We start from the raw sequence: 23,268 nt of genomic DNA, 5'->3' as shown, positions 1-23,268 counted from the left end.
CCATCACCTCCATCTTGAAGCTCTCATTCCCCTCTACAAAACCCAACCAAGAACCACCTTTATTAACCACCATATGTGGCAGGGTGAAGCCTCAAAATCCGATGCGTCAAAACGGTGCTCCAGCCACCATTTTCACTTTTTCGGCGAATCGGCAAAGCAATGGCCGATGCCACCACTTGGGCTTTGTAGCCCATCATTCTAGGAGAAAATCCCAACCAACCTTGACCCCGTTAGACCATCGTAGACGACGAATCGAAGCCAAGAAGCTTTAGGCACCCGTAGGCTTTGTGGGAACAATTGACCACCTTTCGTCCACTTTTGGACTTTGTGGCAGGTATGAAAGTTGTTCCTCTCTGTGAGATCTTCATTCCTGTAAAATTTGGTAATTTTTAAAAATAGTTGAATTTTCCGGCGAGTCGAGGCGGCCAACCGCCACCTGCGGCGGCGCATGGGCCGAGGTGTCCCTTGACCTTCCTAGACTAAATTTGAATACCTTGGTTCCATATGTGAAGTCCGATTAGGGTCCGCCACTTGAATATTATAGCAATCGACGATCCAACCGTTGGATCGTCACCAAACTTTATTACATTATAGGACGTAATATTTGTGGACCATAGAAACTTACGGATCGGAAATTCAACGTATGGATCTTCCCGAATTGGAATTGTTAGTTCACAAAATAAAGTGTCGACCTCCACTTGGTTTTGGCAATTAGCAGAGATCCAACAATTGGATTGTAGTAAAACTTTAGTATAATGTTTTAGAAGTATAATGTGAATCTGTGGAAGTTACATATCTGAAATCCGAGATGCAGATCCCCAAGATCGAGTTATGTAGGGTGATGGACCCTACCGTCAACCTTTGATTGATGGTTGACTTTTGGTTAATGAGTTACAAATCATTCTATAACGTCCTTGAGGATATGTTTAATGTAAGTTACGTGTTCTATCAATAAAAACTCTAAGACGTGATTTGATAATTGTTCTAGGCGAAGATGGTTCGTGATGTCACAATATTCGTGCTAGGGAGTCATAGCGTAGACCTCAGGTAAGTGGGTTTTTTCCTTTCTATATATATAAATATATATATATATATATATGATAATTCCACAAATGGTTATAAATTGATTATTGCGTATAATTATTGTGAATGCTTTGAAGTTCTAATGCGAACTACGAATGACTTGATCCCTGTTTAGGGTACGTAGGCAGTCTAACGAGACGTTAGATGTAGCCATACCATAAATGAGACTAAATAATTGAGACAATAGCCTTGTTTAGGAAATTGTGCCATGTGAGGGACATTGGGGGAAAATGTGAGATTTAACCTTATGATTTAGTGATTGGATGTTGGTCATAAATCATTGTGTGAATGATCGAGAAATTGAAGTAAAGAATCATAAGTATTGATAGTTAGTTAAACTAGTATTTAGTTGAGCTTGTCACCGATAATTATTCCCGAAAATTAATAGTTCGGGAGTAAGGCGTTATAGATTGTGCATTTTATGCCACATTATTGATATATATATATATATATATATATATATATATATATATATATATATTTGGAAGCACTACGATATGGTTAAGTTTTGGATTTGCCTCAGGGCATGTCCATAAGTATATTATTGCACATAATTATTGTGAATGCTTTAAAGTACGAAGGTGAACGCAGGATGCACAGATAAGTTCAGGTGAGTATATGGTGTGAAATGTGGGATGCATGGTTATGATCACATTTTATTTGGAACGATTGAGTGATGGCATGACTATATTATGTTTTAAGCAACTCCGATACTGTTGTACAGGTTGCAATAGAGGCAACTCCGACATTGTCGTACAAGTTGTCTATAAGTCGTACATGCCATATTAGATGCATTTAAAGCTCATAAACCTGCTCCCTAGTGTTAGTCTCTCACTCAAGGACAGGGCCTAGCCTTCACGTGATCGTTCACCTCCCGCACCACACGCTCACCTTGGATTCAAGGTAGGTGCCAGCCTGTCGTACAGACCACATTAGGTGGTTCCGACTCATAAGTGACTTGCGATACTTCGCACAACCTTCACATGATCGTAGCACTTGAGCGTAATTATTTACACCTAGCCTGTTGTACCGACCACTAAAGGTAGTTCCGACTCGTGTGCAGGGATATGTGATGAGCTATGGGTTCAGTCGTACAGGCCACAAGAGATGGATTCGGCTGACATATTACTGAGATATTGATTGATGAGATATGGATAAGTCATACAGGTCACTATAGGTGACTCCGACTTATGAGCTAGCATTGATTGATGAGATATGTGATATGGATAAGTCGTACAGGTCACTATAGGTGACTTCGACTTATAAGCTAGCATTGATTGATGAGATATGGATGAGTCGTACATATCACTACAGGTGACCCCGACTTATGTACTAGCATTGATTGATGAGATATGGTTGTAGTTGTACAGGTCACCATAGGTGACTCCGACTGGCGTGCTAGTATGGGTTATTAAGCACAAGATTATTTATATTGTTAATGAGATGTTGTGTGGTGGTATACTTCTAGATTTACTATTATTATACTTTTGATTTCATACTTATACGTAGTATAATTTTCTGGAAACTAAATAAGTGTTACGGCAAGGGATTATATCATTTAGAAGGTCTTTATTTTCTGACCCACTCACTCTTGTTTTTATCCCTCCAGGTCTAGTAGCAGAGCTTTCATATCGACGAGGATTCGTGGAAAGTCTTGGTATTGGAGATTACCTTCGATGGTATGATTTTCAATTCACTCTACTGTACTTTACTTATGCTCTAACGTCACGTGTGAAATGGGTTCATTTTCACTCACAGCACACTCCTGTATTTAGGCACTTTTAGGTTTAAATTTATTCACTTTTTCCACATCATTACACTTTATGGCTCGGTCAGCTTCCAAGTGTTGGCCATCAAAGCTCGATTCGGAGTCCTAGTTGACATTTCAGGTCGGGATGTGTCATTATGAACCTAAGCCTACAATAATTGAGTTATGTGATTGGCCGTCTCTCAAATTTGTCTGAACCAAGGGAATGCCTAGATTAGATTTTGTTTTTAATTTGATTTGATCAAATATGTTGTAAAAGAGTATAAACTCTCCTTAACTTTTAAGTATGCATTTTTTGTTTTATTTGATGTACATGCAAATTGGAGTAGTTGGGTCCAATGCCCAATAGAGAAACATGCATTAATATGATTAAACATGTAACTAAAATCAATCACCATCCATAGACCAAGAATCAACACTAAGCTCGTGTTTGATCAAATCGAAGGTTTATAGTCATCCTAAGGCCCTAAGGGAACTATATATTTCATCAAAGAATGCAAAGCTTATGCTAGTAGTACCATATACTCTTTCTTTTCAATTCTAATCGACTAGCCATATTGTGTCGATTCTTTTGAGTAATATATTTGAAAATGCCCATTGATTCCTTATTAACACGATTTTGAACACAACTGATACATTCCAAATTAAATGTTACTCAAACATATTTGCCCTTAGCCATGAACCTCCTTTGGTTTTTTATTCACTCAATTCTTTAATTTTCCAACCCGAAGAGAGGAAGAATAAAGGACAAAAAAAATAGAAGCAGGTAACTCAAAATCAAATTATGAAAGAAATATTTTGTTGCAATCAATATAGTAATAAATAATAAGTAATATAATGATTTTTAACTATATTCATAATTTTTAATTGTTGTACTGTATTTCATTTTCAGTTAAGTATCTTGTATGACATTGTTGTTTGCTTTAAAAACGTTTTACAAGTATAGTGCAAAGTATCATATACTACTAAATCAATCACATGGACCAATAGTTTTGTGATATGACCAAATAGTTTTAATTAGATTAAAATGTTTGTTAATATGTGATGAGACCTAAAACCCTCAACCAAACCGTTATTAAGTTGTAAAGCGTGTGAGTGCTTTGAACACTCTTTCATGGTCTTCCACCATGGTAAGCTCCAATAGCTTGTGACCCATATACCAACTTCACCTTATCATAGGGGAGTACAAAGTATGTGCCTACACTCATGAGAAGTTCTATATACATACATGATGTGATGGTAGGCAACAAGAATGACCCACATCATATCATTGTGAGGCAACATTCTCTAGAAGCCAAATAAGATGGGTACATACATGAGATGTAAATAAGTAAGTATACTCTCTCATTATTATTGATGCTAGCCAACATCATATTATTGTGAGGTGGGCTTGATAATAGTGAGCCCTCATACCCTACTAAGAGTTTCCTCTAAAACTTTCGAATTCCAATGAGGGATATGAAATTTGTCAAAATAGTGGTGGTACTATTTGATTTAAAGACCCAGATCAAATGATGTAAAATCAATCAATTTATATTTGTTATATATTATTTACCTAAATATTTGAAAAAGCTATCCAAAACTCGACAAAGAAAAGCCAAATGCTTTAGTTTCATACTTGGTACCATGATCCAATAGATTGTCTTGAATGGATTGCATATGTACCCAAGTAGTCACTTCCTCACAATCTTCCTATTGATAATGTAGTATTGGAAGCACATTTTAGAAATGTCTATCATATTGGAAGCACATATTGGAAGCACAATCTTCCATTTGGTTCTTACTTCCTTATATGAACTACAAAGAAATTGGAAAAACAAAAATTGTCTTTACATTCCAATTTTAATAAGGAACTTACTCTCATCACTACAGTTTTAAGAGATGGATGGATTGTCTTGTTTAACAAAACATTGCTCTTTATTATGAATAATTGGATTATGGTAATCAAATTGGTTGTCTCTACATAGTAGAGATGATGTGGTATTGTTAACTATTCAGAATAGAATGATGCATAAAACCCAAAAGAATACAAAGAAATGACTAACCTACTAAGGTGTGACACCTTGAAAACATTAATTACAAGTTGGCCTTAGATGGATGCTTTGGATCATTAAATCCGGATCCAATGCCTTCTTGCTAAACTTGCATGAAGGCGAAATGTTCGGATCTATAATCTTTTGGAAAGAAAAAATAGTCACAAAATTGTTAAGGTTAATTCACTTAGATGTTAGTGTCATTTGTCCATAACATAACGTTGCTCATGTTATGTGACGTTCACCGAAGATTACTCTCAGTTGGACTATCGTGTATTTTGAATAAACACAAGTCTGAATACTTTGCAAAAGGTTTCAATGAATTCAATAATGTAAGTTGATGAGTAAGACGTCTAAAGTATTTATCTCCTTAGATTTGATCAAAGGAAAATGAACACTTTAGAAGAGTTTACTTGAAAGGTATTAAGGAAAATAGTGTCATATGATAATGGATTTCTCTATTAGGAGAAGAACGAACTCTAATTAGATATAGTTTGTTAAATATTGTCAAATTACCCATATCTAGAATATGTACCTCTAGGACAATGTGATTGTCTGTTAAAGTGTATTCCAAAATGTTTCACAACTCCATAAGATGTAGTTAGGAAGAAAGACAAGTCTTAATCAAGTTGAGATTTGGGGTTGTCATGCGTATGTCAATTGACTTAATGCATGTGTGCTAATAAGCAATGCTTGTTTAAGCACAATCTTGTGGGATATCCTTAAATTAACCTTTGGATATCACTTCTACAATCCAACTAACAAAGGTTGTTTATCGCATAGTTCATTATAATCCTACGAATAAGTTTGCCTAAGATAGAGAAAATGAACGAGAGATGGAACTCAAGGAATGAGTTCTTTAAGAAGACAGATGTTAGTCAACAAACTTAACAACCTGGTTCCTACACCACAAGCTCCAAGATAGTCGAGAATGATCTATAAACCGTCTTAGTTGGAAGGTTGAACTTTATGACTAGATTATAGAGTTACATTTCTTGATTTGAAAGAAATTAGAAAGAAGATCCTTATGACTACATTGAGTGTATATATGACATATACTCAATGGTATAATACCATTTGACCCGAAATAATGGAACCTTCAAAAATGATTGGTAGCTTAAGGTGACTACAACCAAAAAGATTGGTTGACTTCGAAGAAACCATCCTTGACATAGTCATGGTTTCAATTAATTCGAATATAGCTCGCCACAATTAAATGATGATTCAACATTTGGACATAGTATGGGCTTCGAAACCATTATCAAGATAGCCTTGATGATATATTTCTAAGACCCAAAATCAAAAGATGTGTCAGTTGTAGAGATCCATCCATCATGAATCTAAGCAAGTTAGTGAGAGCTATAAGCATTTCATAAGAAAATATTAAATCATTTGGTTTCTTGTAAGGATGTGAATGAATTTTTTGTTTACTAGGTTTACAAAAGATTAGTGAGAGTTAATCATATTCCTAAATTTGAACATATATATACCATATATTAAATTTTCGAAATGAAAAGAATTATTCTTCGATAAACTTATTACTTTTAGCATTCTATAATGATAGGATGTATGTGTTGGAGAAATGTATGGTATATATATGGTATATATATGTTCAAATTTCTCAAATGACTTCAAAAGAAGGACAATTCCAGTCAGACTAGGAAGTTGCTCTTCTTAAAGGGAATGTGTCATTTGACTCCCAAAGAAACATAATACGTAAACAGAGTCATGTATGCATACATAGAAAGGTGATTTATGTATTTCATATAGTATGAAAAACATTCTTATGAGTTCTGCCTAGAACATTACAAGACGATATCAATGCAAGCCCAGGATCAGAACCATGGCAATTGTCAAGTAAGTCCTTAAGTACTTAAGAAATGCTAAAGGATAGGTTCCTTAAGAATGAGGAAGATTTAGAGTAGTTAATGAAAACGTAAACATATTAGATTATGAATCTAATATCACATCCATAATTGGATATCTCTTTGTTATAAAGAGACAATTGGATATCTCTTTATTAAGACTAAAGAGATAATTAGATGGAAACACTAAAAGTAGTTACTGTAGTGTTGATTATAAATGTAAAATATGTTGCCATATAAAAGCTTACAACAATTTTGTTTGGATGGGAAAGTTCATTTATGAACTCTTCATTTGGTTCTAACCAGAAAATGTCATTAGCACACCCCACTACGACACTAATGAAGCGATAGCTCAAGCTAGGGAATCAAGGTCTCATCAAGATTTGAACATTATTGAGAGACTAAACCATATGATTGAGAATCATGTATAATGGTGACGTTGTTAATCTCAAGAATGTTTCTGTGGATAACATATAGATATTCACCAACTAGGCTTATTACTTAGCTATTTGTTAAATGACTTCAGAAGAGGTGTTATCACTGACCACATAGCTAAATGGCTCTAGTGTAAGTGGAAGATTGTTGGAAATATGCCTCGGGATCAGCAAATCCAATGGTTAAACATCATTGAAGAGTACCGGAGGTAATTTCTTGTTTTCGTACACACAACAAACACAAAGCTTCATCATTACTAACTTTATGGCACCCATGTCTGAATTCAAAACATCTCCATTACATCACGAAGAATCAGATCACCACACAAAGTTAGAAGACTAAATGGTACATATTCCAACTTACTTCGAAAGGCATAGTCTTTAGATAACTATTTATCCTCAAATGGAATAAGTTTCCTTTCAGATACATAGTTAGGGGAAATTATGGGACCATGATTTTTCAGGGCCGAAGTAAGGTTAATCAAAATGACGTTACCTTAGAAGTCAGGTATGGACTTAATAGCTCTGAGCCGAGCTGGATTAGACAGAGCAGCGGTGCTACCATTACCCTGTTCTGGGGCAATATGCGAAGTCTAAACGACTCTGCTACTATGAATATGCTTGTTCCGCAAGACATGAGATCTAATCTAGATATGGACACAATCAGATTCCTCATAAGTCTTGGAGTTCCTACAATCTAGGAATTGACGTGCACTGCAAGTAATCACAACTTCTAAGAGGATGCAATTTCTACTTCTAAATATCTTCTAGGATTTTTTCAGCTTGTTCATGTCTCTCTCCCAACAATATCAATACACCCATATAAGGTTCGTCTCAGGTAACACAATCTCAATATTCTAATTCTCTTGCCAATTGCTTGAGTCTAAAACTACTTACTAACTTGACTAGTCGAAGAACCTTTGGCTGACACACACACAACCATCATCCCCCCCCGGGCCCCAGTCTTAGGCTTGCTCACGGTTGTTCTCTGTTTTCTAGGTTGCTCGGGTTTATACCTCCACCATCTACGGCGGTGCACAAATTTGTTTCCAACAGGAAACTAAGTTTTTTTTTATTTCAAAAACAAAATAGAAATCAACCATAAACCACCCAGTAACGTGAGGGGCAGGGGAAGGGGCTAGGGGTGGGCATGGTCTAAGCCGGACCCAAATTTGGAGGGACCAAACTGAACTCATTTTAAAATGCAATAGGGTGGACCAGGCCGGGTATGGGAATTTTGAGTGTTGGGCATGTTCTTCAATGTAGTCATGAGCTTGATAAATTCTAGCTTTTGAAATGTTCATCATGTCTTGGTATCTTCTACAACATATTTGTGGATGCAAATTTCCGCCTTCTTCTCCTTTGACAAAAATGCACCTGCAAAATAATAACACTTAAGATTATAGTTGTAACGCCTCAAAAATTCCGAAGCTAAACACAATGGTAGGCCAAAACAAAACCATGGTTAATCTTTACTATATTAACAACAAGGAATTTCCTTATTTAACACTTACTCAAAAAAGATTTATTTCGGCTAGATCTAACTTCAAAGTCAGGCTGCCTACGTACCCTGTGAAAAGATCAAGCCAATTGTAGTTCACCACCTTATTTAAACAACATAACACTCAAAGGATTTCAATTGCGTCTTTGGTCACCAGTTAAATTACCCACACATATACATACACATAGAAAAGAAAAGCTTTTGTGTTTTTTGGAAATGAATCAGGGAGAAAAGAGAGGAAGAACCATCCAGTCCCCCCCCCGGTATTTTTTTCCTTGAAGGTCTTGTCCTCCCCGATAACTCCCTAGAACCAATGCATGCTGGGTGGCAAATTCACAAGTACAACCGTCTTGCATGTATGACAAGTGGGACTTGGGAATCTAATGACACACACACATACACACACACACATATATATATGTATTTTTCTTTCCAACGAGTTCACCCAAGTTCATAACCATCCATTAATCTGTCTTTCAAATTCTTCCATTTAATCATAAAAAAATTGAATAACTAAATCATGCGTCTAAAAATTCGGGGATATTACATTCTATCCCCTAAAAATAAATCTCGTCCTCGATATTTTCGACCACTATATAATGAAAGGGATTTAGGCCAATCCCACAATTCCGTTTATATGGAACAAATCAAAACCTCAGTCTATGAGTTCATTTCTTGTTCAAAATAAATAAATAAATAAATAAAATAACATTGGTCTTCGTAAATATTAGAATTTCCAGTCACAATCAATGGCAATACCAATAATCAGAATATCTAGCCATAATCATCATTGGCTAAACAAGACTTTACCACGATTCTTTTTCAGAATCCGAGTACAAAATAATCTAACCTGATGATTAGTCCCGCGGCCGATTACCTTTACTTTAATCTCACAACAACTCAAACTAGGGTAATAGAGTGTCCATTTGCTTCCTACACCACATGGATCACAAGTACCCTCCTTACAGACTATGGGTACAAGTTCGTCAGTATAGGCCCCCAAAGGTTTAGGGGATCGAAACCCAAGGCAGCGCACGGTGCCCCTCACTCCTAGTTCCTCTCAATCTAGGAGTGTCCATTTTCTCCAGTTATGCCACATAGACTATCCCACAGGATTAGCCCATCCACACAACATTCTCTGACGGTTTCGAGGATCAAAACCTAGGGGAACCACACAGTCCCTTTCACTCTCAAGTCATCAAAATCATCCATGAAAGCTGCATTCCCTCCCTGACAATGAGTGATTCACAATACACATATATATTTCACACGAAGGCACCATTATTCATAATACTTATGAAATAATGTAATATCAACAAAGAGCTTAAAACCATAACATTTTGCAGAGTAAGATCGTTTGCTCTGATACCACTATGTAACACTTCAAAAATTTAGAAGCTAAACACAGTGGTAGGCCAAAACAAAAGCATGGTTAATCTTTACTATATCAACAACAAGGAATTTCCTTATTTAACACTTACTCAAAAAAAAAATTATTTCAGTTGGATCTAACTTCAGAGTTAGACTACCTACGTACCCTGTGAAGCCAATCGTAGTTCACCACCTTATTTAAATAGCATAACACTCAAAGGATTTCAATTGCATCTTTGGTCACCAGTTATATCAGTAATCCCCTTCAATTCACTCAACCAATCAACGACATGTAGGACTTTTCTCCACAATACTATCTATTCTCCACAATATTGTATGTGAAAACTGTCTATATATATACCCACACATATACATACACATAGAAAGGAAAAGCTTTTGTGTTTTTGGAAATGAATCAAGGAGAAAAGATAGGAAGAACCATCCATTTCCCCCCCCCCCCTCTTTTTTTCCTTAAAGGTCTCGTCAACTCCCCCCTAACACAAGTGTGGTAGTCTCCCACTTCACTTCATTCAACACCTCAAAAGCTTTCTCAGATTCTAGTGTCCATTTAATCTGTCTTCAACATTTCGCTTTTCCTTGAAGGTTTCGTTAACTCCCTGGAACCAATGTCTGTTAGGTAGCAAATTCACAAGTACAACCGTCTTGCATGTATGACAGGTGGAACTTGGGAATCTGATGACACACACGCGTGCGTGCGCACACACACACACACACACACACATATATATATATATATATATATATATATATTTTTTTTTTTTCTTTTTTCTTTTCTTTCCAACGAGTTCACCCAAGGAAAATGATAGGTGATATAAGTTCAACCCTTAGGATACAAAGTCAATCTCAACTCCTATATTATTTCCCTTTTATTGAATTTCATAACCATCCATTAATCTGTCTTTCAAATTCTTCCATTTAATCATAAAAATTTTGAATAACTAAATCATGTGTCTAAAAAATTCAGGGATATTACAATGTCCAAGAGCCTCGCGCGCCCACGATGAATAGGGGGCTTTGGCCAAAGAATCTCCGATGCCAAAGTTAGAATTTTAGAGAGAAAGTGTTTAGGGATTTTTAGGGAAAGATTGGACTTAGGTTTTTGGAGAAATGTGGGGCTATATATAGGGGTGTGGCCAGCCCTATTTGGAGAAATAGGGACCGGCCACTTATGGTGGAATTCTTGCTTTAATTGCAAGATATTATGTCAAATAATATCTTGCAATTAATTTGGTAATTAATCCCAATTTGAAAAGAATAATTAGGAGTTACCCTGTGGGTGAGGATTTGATGAGGAGTGAGGAGAGGATTTTGAATAAATACCATTTTGATCACCTTTGACCTCGATTGAGCCGTTATTGTCCGTTGCATACGTGTGGGAATCTTGGTGTGCCTCAAGGGTAATTTTATCTTTTTACCCAATAGTTCATGTGTCGCATCCATAATTTTCTTGATTATTTTTTGCTCCACAATGTTGTGCAAGATGATGCACATCATCATGATGCTTCGAATTGCCTATTGTTCCACAATCGATCAACTTCTCTAATGATTACCTAACGAACTTGGAGGATACCAAAACACTTCTTCACATCTTTCATATACTCTTGTTGTGCTACAAAGTGTTTTTCGTTCTCTATGTCATTTAACACGGTCTTGACAAAAATGGTCCACAATGGGTTAATTTCATTAACTAAATAGTACGCTCTTGAGTACATTGTACTATTGATTTCATACGCGATTTGAGGCGACTCTCCTCTTAGCACATCAAAAGAGGCAATTGACCAAGAACATTTAGGTCATTTTTAGATCCTAGTACACAAAAGAAGGAATGCAAAATGTATGTATCAAATGATGGCACTACCTCTAAAGTGATACTTTTTATAGCGTTTCAATTTTCGTAATCTCCTTGCCATGAACTTGGGCAATTTTTCCACTGCCGATGCATACAGTCAATGCTTCCAATCTAGGAAAACCTCGACAATCAGCTTTTTAAAGAAGCATTTTGAGGTCAGCTATGATGGGTCGGTGGAGGTACTCTGCAGTATATAGTGGAGAACTTATCAGGGTAGTCTAGTACAATCAAGGTAGAAAATATCGGTAATATCGGAAATATCGGTAGTCCAAAAACACGGAAATATCGATGGAAATATCGGGATAATATCGATATCGATAAAAATTACATGGAAACCACGGAAATTGTAAGAAAAACTTGGAAATTTTTATTGAAACTTTGCAGGATGTTTATTTAGTCAATTATCTATTAGTTTATCACAAAAAATTGGAAGGAAATGCATTGCATGATGGATTTAACATTATCAAGTTGATTATATAGCGAGCTGACAAACATTGTGAGTGTAGAAAATATGTAGAAATTAATGAAAGAAATCTAAACACACCATAATCATTTATATATAATGAATTAGTACAATATTTTACACTTTATACATTGCATGGTAAGATACATGAGTGGCTTAGTAACACATAGAGTTCCTATGAGGTTCAAAATTTTCACTATCTTCATCATCTCTATGTGTAGAGTGAGTGTATTTTGAAGAGTAGTTAGCAACCATGACAATGGTTTTCAAGAACCAAAACCCAAAATTCAATAGGAAACCGAATACTTCGGTATTTTTCGGGATTACCAAACAAATGGGATTTGGAAACCAATCCCATATCGAAAATTTCGGTATTTTTCGGGATGGGATTCCCGAACTTCAGGATGGTTTTGGTTTGGGTTTGGGACTTTTTCGGTTTGGTTTGGGATTTTCCGGAATTTTTTCCAGCCCTACCATGTAAGTGACCAAATAAAAAATAGAAAAATTAAAAACCACATGCCATTGACTAAGTAATTAATTGACACAATTTAAAATATAATACCACAAAAAATTTGGAATATGTGCAAATTTGTTTCTTGTAAAAAGAATTCAAAACAAAACCATATATATAAATATTGTAGCTTATTATCACAACAACATAAGTGGTACAGTGGTTAAGGCGTTAAGGAGTTAAGTGGGAGGGGTTCGAACCCCTCTATGCTCAAAATTGAGACTTTTCCAAATTTTCAGGAATTTTTGGACTAATATCGCGATATTATAGCTAATATCGCGATATTATAAGTAATATCGAGAAATATCGCGATATTTTGACGAAAACTCATTGGATACTCATTAAAATATCGGTAAGTCAAAAAAACGATCGGCGATATTTTCGATATTTTCTTCCATGAGTACAATGGATCTCTCCATCCTCTTGATCTCATCAACTACGTCTGCAGCTGCCCTATAAGCAAGCATAAGGCAACCATCATTTTTTGCTTCAGAAGACGACCTAAACCACGTGCATCATCCTTCTTTTGAAGGAAGTAATTACCATAGTTGTAAACAACAACCATGATGTTGTTGAACAAATATGGTGCATCCTAAATCTTTTATGAAAATAATTTGTTAGGTAAAAACTATTTGGAATAAAGTAATCTTCCAAGACATTCTTACCTCGGTTTCCCTCACGTAAGTTGAGGTTCAACACACGATCAGTTGTTAAACCACCTATTTCTTGGTTATGCTGATCGATTGATGATATCCCTTGCACAACTTGATAAGTTGATGCTTCTTTATGCCTTTGGTGTTGGGCACGTCTTCTTCTTCATTCTTCATCTTCTCGCTCGTTTTCTTGCTCAACTCTCTTGCAACCTCCTTAGGTTAGACATTGTTGAAAGAACTTACTTTTCTAAACATCTATGAATGAGATGAGTAGAGGGGATGAAGAAGGCTTAGTGTTAGTAAATATGGTGGTTTGAAGGGTTTTTTATGGAGAAATATGAGGAAATCAAAAGATTAGATAAAGACATGTGGCACTACGTGAATGGTTGAGAATCTTATCAAAAATCTAAGCGCATGTTATTAATGAATTATGACATATGGCACAATGAGAGTGATTGAAATCTCATCAAAGATCTAACGGGATGATGACATGTGGAAGATGAATGAAGATATATATATAGGGGTGTGATATCCACACACCCCTTTTTACTTCTCCCACACCTTTTTAGTTTTCAGCCATCAAATCGGATGAATTGAAGAAGATCAACGGACATAAATTAACAAGGGGTGTGTGAGAAGTAAAAATGGGTATGTGGATAGCACACCCCTATATATATATATATATTTGTGAGTAGTAATTGACCTTACTTTTACCCTTTCTAAACGGGTGGAGTTGCACAAAAGCGAGTTCAAAGTTAATTGTAACGGTAATTTACATGTTCTTGCACTTGCCTTGTCCTTACCTTCATAAAATGGATCGACTTGCTCTAAGAGCAACTCTACCGTTGCTTATTGCCTTGGGGATAGGCAACCAAATCCATTACCCCTCCCAGAACACTCTAGCCAACTTGGATAATTGGGCTTAAGGCGAGCCCGATAGAGAAGTCAGGCAATAATTGCTTAGTCTAGCGCTCTGTTTATGTGACGCAATACTCCACAATTTAAATTATTAAAAAATTATAAATAAAAAATAAGAATTGTAGAAAATTATAAAAAATAATTAAAAACATTAAAAAAATTATATTTTTTTTTCTATAAATACCTAACCATGTTCTTCCACTTTACACGACATTTTAATATTTTCAAATACTTTCAACCAATCTTTTATTATTATCCAAAGTTAAAAATAAAGTTATCTTTTATTATTTTATTATTAAATACAAATTACGAATATTTTAATACAAATTTCTTGGGCTATTCAATTTAGGGGTAGAGATTGACTTGAACAATTACTATTCACTATAGACAGTTACTGTTCATTTAAGAAGATTGAGTTGTCCATTGCCCAGGGGGCCTTACAACACTGGAAGTGCTCTAAGATCATCTCCAACTCATAGGATAGAGCTTACAATATAAGCTTCAAACTCCCCCCCCAACCATTTCCAACCATCTCCAACCATTGGGTTAATAAGGAAAATATATCTTCAATCTAGATTCCCCCCATAAATTAAGTCTGGCTTAAATTATTCTGGACTTACAAAACTGTCATATTTCAATCTTTTTTGGGTTTTTTACTTATAATCCAACGGTTGTGATCAAATGAGATCAAATCTAATGGTAAAAAAAATATTTGACGCTTCAAAATTAAATCTAACGTAAAAAATAATAGGATAAATTACATAGTAGCCCTTCAGCTTTGAAGTCTATTGCAATCTTATACAACATCTTTAAAACATTTCACTTTCATACCTCAAGTACTATTTTATTTCAATTTCATACAACCGTTACATTTTTCATCCATTGATCTGTTAAATGCTGACGTGGCTGCCACATATATGCCACGTGGCAAATAAAATAATTTTTTAATTTTTTTTTAAAAAACCTCTCTGCCACTTTTTTTTTCTCTTTCTTCTTCTTATTCTGAGTTCGGTCCCTTTTTTTTTTTTTTCGTCTTCTTCTTCTTCTTCTTCCTCCTCCTCCTCCTTCTCTTCTTCTTCTTCCTCCTTCTTCTTCTGGGTTGCAGGGGGTTCTATCATTCTTTTTTTCTTTTCTTCTTCTTCTTCTTCCTCCTCATCCTCTTTCTTCTTCTCTTCTTCTTCTTCCTCCTTCTGGTTCGGTCCCTTCTTTTTTTTTTCTTCTTCTTCTTCTTCCTCCTCCTCCTCTTTCTTCTTCTCTTCTGGGTTCGGTCCCTTTCTTCTTCTTTTTCTTCTTCTTCTTCTTCTTTTTCTTCTTCTTCTTCTTCTTCTTCCTCCTCATCCTCTTTCTTCTTCTCTTCCTCCTCTTTCTTCTTCTCTTCTGGGTTCAGTCCCTTTCTTTTTTTTTCTTTTTTTTTTCTTCTTCTTCTTCTTCCTCCTCCTCCTCTTTCTTCTTCTCTTCTTCTTCTTCCTCCTTCTTCTTCTGAATTCGGTCCCTCTCTTTTTTTTCTTTTTTTTTCTTCTTCTTCTTCTTCTTCCTCCTTCTTCTTCTGGGTTACAGGGGTTCGGTCCTTTTTTTTTCTTCCAATTTCAGGTTTTTTAAAAAAAAATAAAAAATTATTTTATTTGCCACGTGGCAGACATTTGGCAGCCACATGGCATATATGTGGCAGCCACATCAGCATTTAATAGATTCATGGATGGAAAATGTAACGGTTTTATGAAATTGAAATAAAATAGTACTTGAGATATGAAAGTGAAATGTTTTAAAGATGTTGTATAAGATTGCAAATAGACCTCAAACCTGAGGGGTTACTATGTAATTTACCCAAAATAATTTAAATAAATAATTTAAATCAAATTTACTTAAAACTTTATAAATACCTATATATTTGTATGATTTTTAATTATTTATCATAATTTAAATATTTTAACGTTAAAATGTTCATAAAAATAAATTAGAATAATCAACATAAATTTTATTTTCTAAAAAAAGTTACTGAAAAAAAAAGGATAAATCATTATTTTATAATCTCAAGCTAAAATTTTAGGCTACAACTATTAAAAAAGAAAAACAGTTTATGGATTATGACTTAAAATTTTAAGTTTTATCCTCAAGAGTTGGAGATGGTCTAAAGGTACATTTGAATAAATTTACCTTAAACCGTACAACATGTTCAGAGAAGTTGGTCATGCTACTGAACGAGTATTTATCAAATGTAGCAAAAAATTAACCCTTAATTTCAAAAAAGTCACTTTTTACAAAAACTTTCAAATATATCCAAAATTCACTTAAATAGACACAGATACCCTCAAATTTAACAATCAAATAAATTAAAGGCTTTTTGGCCAAAATGGTTCATGACATTGACATAACTCGTTAATATGGTCCTTAACAATGAAAATCAATTGTATTTTCCTTGAATTTGTCTATCGTGAATCATTTTAGTCTTTCTTTGAATTTGTCTATCGTGATCATTTTAGTATTTTTGTGAAAAATCTGTCAATTGCTCTGCTAGTGCAATGATGTGGCACGCTCACAAATACAATCATATAACGATATGTGGATTAACTTTCAAAACTATTTTTATATTTAAAACTAAAAATGATATTAGTAAGAAAAATAAAAATTATAAATAAAAAAAATGTAAAAAAAAGTCGTCTTCTTCATTTGGAGGATAAATCCATTAGACATGCCCAAATCAAAAATCCCTAACCCACCTAAACCCTTATTCTCTCACAATCCAAACCATCCACCTTCCAATCTAAATTTCCGCACACTGCGATAAATTTAGTGGTTCTTTCTTAAAATTTTCCTTTTCCAATTGGGTTCAAAGATTATAGAGAATTGATGCGATTCAGAAAGAGTTTTTGCGTCCATGAATTGGCGGCCTGGGGTGGGGGAGAGCTGAGACTCAGGTCGTGGGAAGAAAGAAGGCATTGAAGACATGATTGAAATTTTGCTGCTCCCACTTGTAGTAACCACAACGACGCTCATTGTCAGTGATGAGGGGGTCGAAAGGGATAGGGTTATGGTGGTGGAGTGTAGGAGCGAAGGTGAAATTGGACCGAAGCTTGAGGCGACAGTGGCTAAAAAGCCTTTAATTTATTTGATTGTTAAATTTAAGAGTATTTGTGTCCATTTAAGTAAAATTTTAGATACATTTGAAAGTTTATATAAAAACTGACATTTTTTAAATTAAGTGTTAATTTTTTACTATATTTGATAAATACTCCTACTGAACGACCTTAACCCTATATAGTCCCACTTCTCCGCCTCCGCCAAAACCCTATATCGCAAAAAGAAGCGCGCTAACACACAGAGCTGCAGCTGCAGCAGCGGCATCACCGATCAGCCATGGGTACGTGATCCACATTTTTTCCCCTTTTTTATGTGGATTTTCTCGATTTTTGATTGGTCTGCAACGGTGGGTGAGTGCTGTGCAGGTAAGGTTCACGGATCGCTCGCACGTGCCGGGAAGGTTAGGGGTCAGACTCCGAAGGTGGCGAAGCAAGACAAGAAGAAGAAGCCCAGAGGCCGCGCCCACAAGAGGCTGCAGTACAACAGGAGATTCGTCACAGCCGGTAAGCTCATCGCTCTCACTTTCACTCATTAAATACTTAATGATTTTTTGGGATTAGGGTTTCTTTGGATTTGATAAATTAGTTCAATTGAAGTCTCTGGGTGTTGAAATTTTGAAATGTGATGTTGGTTTTTTTTAGTTCTAATGCGTTTGAGGTGCTAAAGGTTGGTAATTTGGATGGTGCTGATTGTAATATCTGGTTCGATTTGCAGTTGTTGGATTCGGGAAGAAGAGGGGGCCGAACTCTTCCGAGAAGTAAGGTTGCTCTGTGAGGACTTTTACTGGTTTTTAATGAGGGATTAGTTTCATTTGAAATATGGATTGTGAAATTTTGTAGCAGTTCGATTAGCTTCTGGTTATGTTTAACTTGTACCCTTTAGGAGCACTCTCTATGATGTTCAGATTGGGAAATGCTTAGTAATATGTTTTACTTTTGACCACATGATTGTTTGGTACTGGTCTTTGATTTTAAGCTCTGATTTGCTCATGCCTTGTTGTTTCGTTGTTATAATTGGTTTTGGCATCACTAATGCCACCTTTTTATGATCCTACTAGAAATTACTGTTATTCTTGTTTACGAGAGGGTTAAGAGATTAAGGAGTTGTTTGTTTGTTTAGAAATCTTAAGTTAAGTGATAATGTGTTTAGATTTCGGTTGTTTTCTCCCTTCGTCAACCCACAAGTCTTTGAAACCATTTTCCTTTAAAAGTTTAAGCCACGGAATACATGACTAGAAATGGGAATGAACTGATGAGCGTATATGAGGAACAGAGTACTATTAGTGAATCTGTCATGATTACTCTGGATGAAAGCAGAAACAAAATTGGTTTCTTGAACATGAAAATCTTAAGACCCTGCAGAGTGGGGTGTTCCAATTGTATGATTGTATCTAATAGTGTAGCAGTATGTCACAAACACTTGGCACAATGATTCGAACATCACTGCTGGGACTCGTCTCTGCACGATGATTCGAACATTGATTGATGATGAGATGCTAGAGTAGAGGTCACCACGATCGAACTCCATAGTATATAATAGCGAGATATAGGTTTGGATGTTGAAAGTGAAGATAGCTCTCGAGGCCTACTGCTTTTCTAGTTCGCCCTTTAAAGATGGCATCGCAGGCGCCCATGGGGCGGGCGGGCGGGGTGGTTTGATTGCAAGTAATAATCTTCTTGTTGGGAGCTGGAGCTGGAGCTGGTTATGGAGACAATATCATAGCTTCTCTTTTTACCTAGTCTTTTATCAACAAATAATCATAGTTTTTGTATTGGTTTTGCCGTTTTTAATACGAAAACATCGGAATATCCGACCATTCCTACACAAATTGGGAACATGATCCTATTCGGATCCTCTTTGTGAGGATCTTAGGGGTCAATTCATCATATCCGCTCATTAGTCATTTTGTGGTCAGAAATTATTTTAAATTAAACACAAACAATACCTAGCAAAAGCTGATCACATAATGTATGATAAACGGTTAAGATGAATTGATCCATAGAATCCTTACAAAGAGGATCTGGTCATCCCACAAATTGTAAATATTTTTTTTTGAATATTTCGGAAGTGTTGACTAGGATCGCAAGGATCCAATGGGATTCGGACTGTCAAGTGTTTATCGAGCTTTGTCCAGTGATGTCTACTCGACAACGTTTAAAAAACAAATGGAGATAGCAACAAAAAATGAAAACAAAAGGTTGGAGTTGGAGGCCTGCCAATTGCTGTCACGTTGTTGCGACGGCCGTTTCAGCCATTTAGTCGTTTCGTAAAAGATTGAGAAAGGAAAAAACCAAACGCTATGCTATGATTTTGCTCACGCTACTTTGCTTACACCTACAGATCGAATACGCCACAGCCCCACCTCCTTGTGCGAGGGATTTGTAACTCATTAGTTAAGAGCATAGACTTTTATACCTAATATTTCGAGTTCAATGTCCCCCTTTCGTTTAATGTTGTATTATTTTTTTAACAAACGATAGTATCTACACTAAAAGGGTGGGAAGTGGGTTAAAGCTTACAATGGACTTCTCATAATAATATGATTCAACTTCGCCTTTGACGAGAATTAAACCTAAGACCTTTCACTCACAAGTGAATAAGAATATCATTAGACCATAGTACTAAATGGTCATTTAATGTTGTTGTTTTTTTTTTTTTTTGAATAATTGATATTATCTGTAATAAGGAGATGAGATGGGCTAGCAATAATGTAATTCAAATTAGCCTTTAGCTAGAATCGAACGTAAGACCTCTCACTTATAAGTGAAGAGGAATACCACTAGACCGTAGTACTAATTGATTGTTTAATATTTTATTTAAAAAGCCAAGAAATAGCAATTTTTGAATTTTTATTTTTTGGCTGCGCAAAAAACAAGTAAATGAAGGGGATTGTATTTTCTTAGTTTGGGGTTAAAGTTGACTAATAATTGCAATGCCCTCACGCTCAAGCGTTTGAAGAGGTATTACCCTTGTCAAAATTAATTAGGATATAAATGTTGTCAAATTGTATTCCCCCTATGTTATACATGTTAGTCAACTGTTTGCCAAAGAGGTGCGTATGTTGCCAATGGGTATTTTGCTAAACTGTAAATATTTCTACCTAATTAAGATGTGTATGTTGCCAAATTATAAATATTAACAGTCAACTATAGTTTCATTCTTGACTGACTGTGTGCTCGATACGCAAATCTGACCACATCATGAAATGATAAAAAAATTAGGCAAAAAATTAAGATGCATTTTCCACTAAAGGTATATCTGCCGAAACGTTAACAATATCATATAGCAGCCTTTAGATGTTACATACATGTAGCGGCCACACTATATTGATTAATCACCTAACAAATGATGTTTTCTTAGACCTACCCCTACTCTTGGAGTAAAACTTAAATTTTAGCTTCTAAACTCATCACAACTTGCTAAAACCTTGAGCTAAAAATGAGTTTTAACTCAAAAATTAATTTTGGATCAAATTTCAGTCAAGATTCCCCCTTGGGTTAGTGGGGTGGCGCATATATGAGAGTGGACATGCCCAACTTTTCCCCAAACTCGCAAGCTTCACTCGCCCAATGGATTGCACGCGCAAGGCGCTGACACGAGATGGGTCCCACACACATGGGCGTGTCGGGCACCATTATGAGCCCAATGACTCTTTATTTCATCCAATGGCTGCGATTAACTAGACCGTTGGATCAACCAACGGTCCAAATTCAAATTTATTTGATTTTTTTATTTATATTTATAAATTCATTGAATTCAACGGTTAAGATCTAATATGATTAAATATAACTGTAAAAAAAATTATCTAACAGCCTAAAATTAAATTGAACGGCTAAAACAATTAAAAAAATTATTTAATTGTTCATACAATTATTAGTGATTTTTCAATATTTATTGGAATCTAAATGTTTTTAGGCTAAAATGTTCATAAAATTAAATTAGGATAATCTACATAATTTTTTTTAAGTTACTTTTGAGATTTTTGGAGTGTTAATAACAGTTCCCTAAAAAAAAGCCTAAATTTATTATTTAATAATCTTAGGCTAAATATTTAACCCATAAGGGTTGGAGTAGAAAAACTATTTCTATGTTAAAACCTAAATTTTCTAGATTTTAACTCAAGAGTTGGAGATAGTGTTGGCACATAAATAGTAAGTTAATACTAAATGATCCCCTAGGTGATTAGTGAAATCTTCCTTATATCTTTATATGTAAAGCCAACAACCCCTTTTGGGGTCACAAGGTTCACCAAAATATTTGGACAAAAGTGTTCCCAAAACAAAAAATTTCAAAAGCAACCCAAAATAATGCACCAAATAATGTAGGAGTATTTTCATCATTTTAACAATGTTTTTTTAATAATTAATTCTTTTTGTACAATTTTTTTTTAATTAGTACCTCACAATAAGCTAGCAATTATGTGATTTAATCAGTTGTTCATTAAAAATTATTTTCTCTATTTTTAAACACGTTCAAAACATCTTAAGAGGCGTATAATGCGGGTTATAAAAAAAGGTCTTTCACAAGCGCACAATAATATGATTAAATTAGTTGTCAAATGATTGTTTTTTTTTTAAACAAACGATATTATCCACATTAAAGGGGAGGAGGTGGGTTTAGCCTCATAATAGGCTAACAATAATGTGATTCAATAAGTTGTTTATTAAATATTATTTTCTCTATTCTTATTGTAAATTCAATAGAATGTAGATGAAAATTGAAAGACCAATTTTATAATGTCAATTCAGCTGTTTTGACAGGTTTGTAAGGGGTTTTTTCTATCACTCAAAATAATGCACCAAATAATGCAAATGTATTTTTGTCATTTTAACACTGTTTTTTTAATAATTAATTCTTTTTGTAAAGTTTTTATTTTTAATTAGTACCTCACAATAGATAATGTGACTCAATCAGTTGTTCATTAAATATTATTTTCACTATTTTTAAACGCATTCAAAACACCTTAAGAGGTGTGTAATGCCGGTTATAAAAAAAGGTCTTTCGCACTGGCATAATAATGTAATTAAATTAGTTGTCAAATGATTGTTTTTTTTATATATATTTTACAAATGATATTATCTATACTAAGGGGAGGGGGTTGGCTTAGCCTCATAATGGGCTAGCAATAATGTGATTCAATCAGTTTTTTATTAAATATTATTTTCTCTATTAATGTAAATTCAATAGAATGTAGATGAAAATTGAAAGACCGATTTTATTATGTGAATTTAGCTACTTTGATTGGTTTGTGAGGGGTTTTTCTCTAGCATGATCTAAGATTATTCATTTATTTCAAATATTTGACTTTCCTTTTGTCAATTCACGCATATAAATACATTTCAAATGTGTAAGTCACGCGTAGCATTCCGTAATTCAAAAAATGTGTCATGCGCATGCATGAAGGCTAGTTATATATAAAGCCAACAACCTTTTTTGGGGTCACAAGCTTCACCAAAAAATTCTAGACAAATATGCCCCCAAAACAAAAAAAATATTCAAAAGCAACCCAAAATAATGCACCATATAATGCAAAAGTATTTTCGTCATTTTAATAGTGTTTTCTTTAATAATTAATTCTTTTTGTGTAGTTTTTTTAATTAGTACCTCATAATAGGCTAATAATAATGTGATTCAATTAGTTGTTCATTAAATATTATTTTCTCTATTTTTAAACATGTTCAAAACATCTTAAGAGCCGTGTAATGTTGGTTATAAAAAAG

The 23,268-nt window shown here is 34.9% G+C and overlaps 1 protein-coding gene across 1 annotated transcript; it reads left to right on the top strand.

The window, feature by feature from the left end:
• Positions 1-17,677: 17,677 nt before the first annotated feature.
• Positions 17,678-18,490, top strand: LOC103443717 (small ribosomal subunit protein eS30z/eS30y/eS30x). Its single transcript, XM_008382608.4, has 3 exons — positions 17,678-17,828; positions 17,914-18,051; positions 18,263-18,490. Exons 1-3 carry the CDS (start codon positions 17,825-17,827, stop codon positions 18,307-18,309), a joined length of 189 nt encoding a protein of 62 aa, XP_008380830.1. The 5' UTR covers positions 17,678-17,824; the 3' UTR covers positions 18,310-18,490.
• The last annotated feature ends 4,778 nt before the right edge of the window (positions 18,491-23,268 follow it).

Source organism: Malus domestica, chromosome 09, assembly GCF_042453785.1.
Source record: "Malus domestica chromosome 09, GDT2T_hap1".
NCBI classification, from domain to species: Eukaryota; Viridiplantae; Streptophyta; class Magnoliopsida; order Rosales; family Rosaceae; genus Malus; species Malus domestica.
This window is presented reverse-complemented; position numbering and strand designations above follow the sequence as displayed.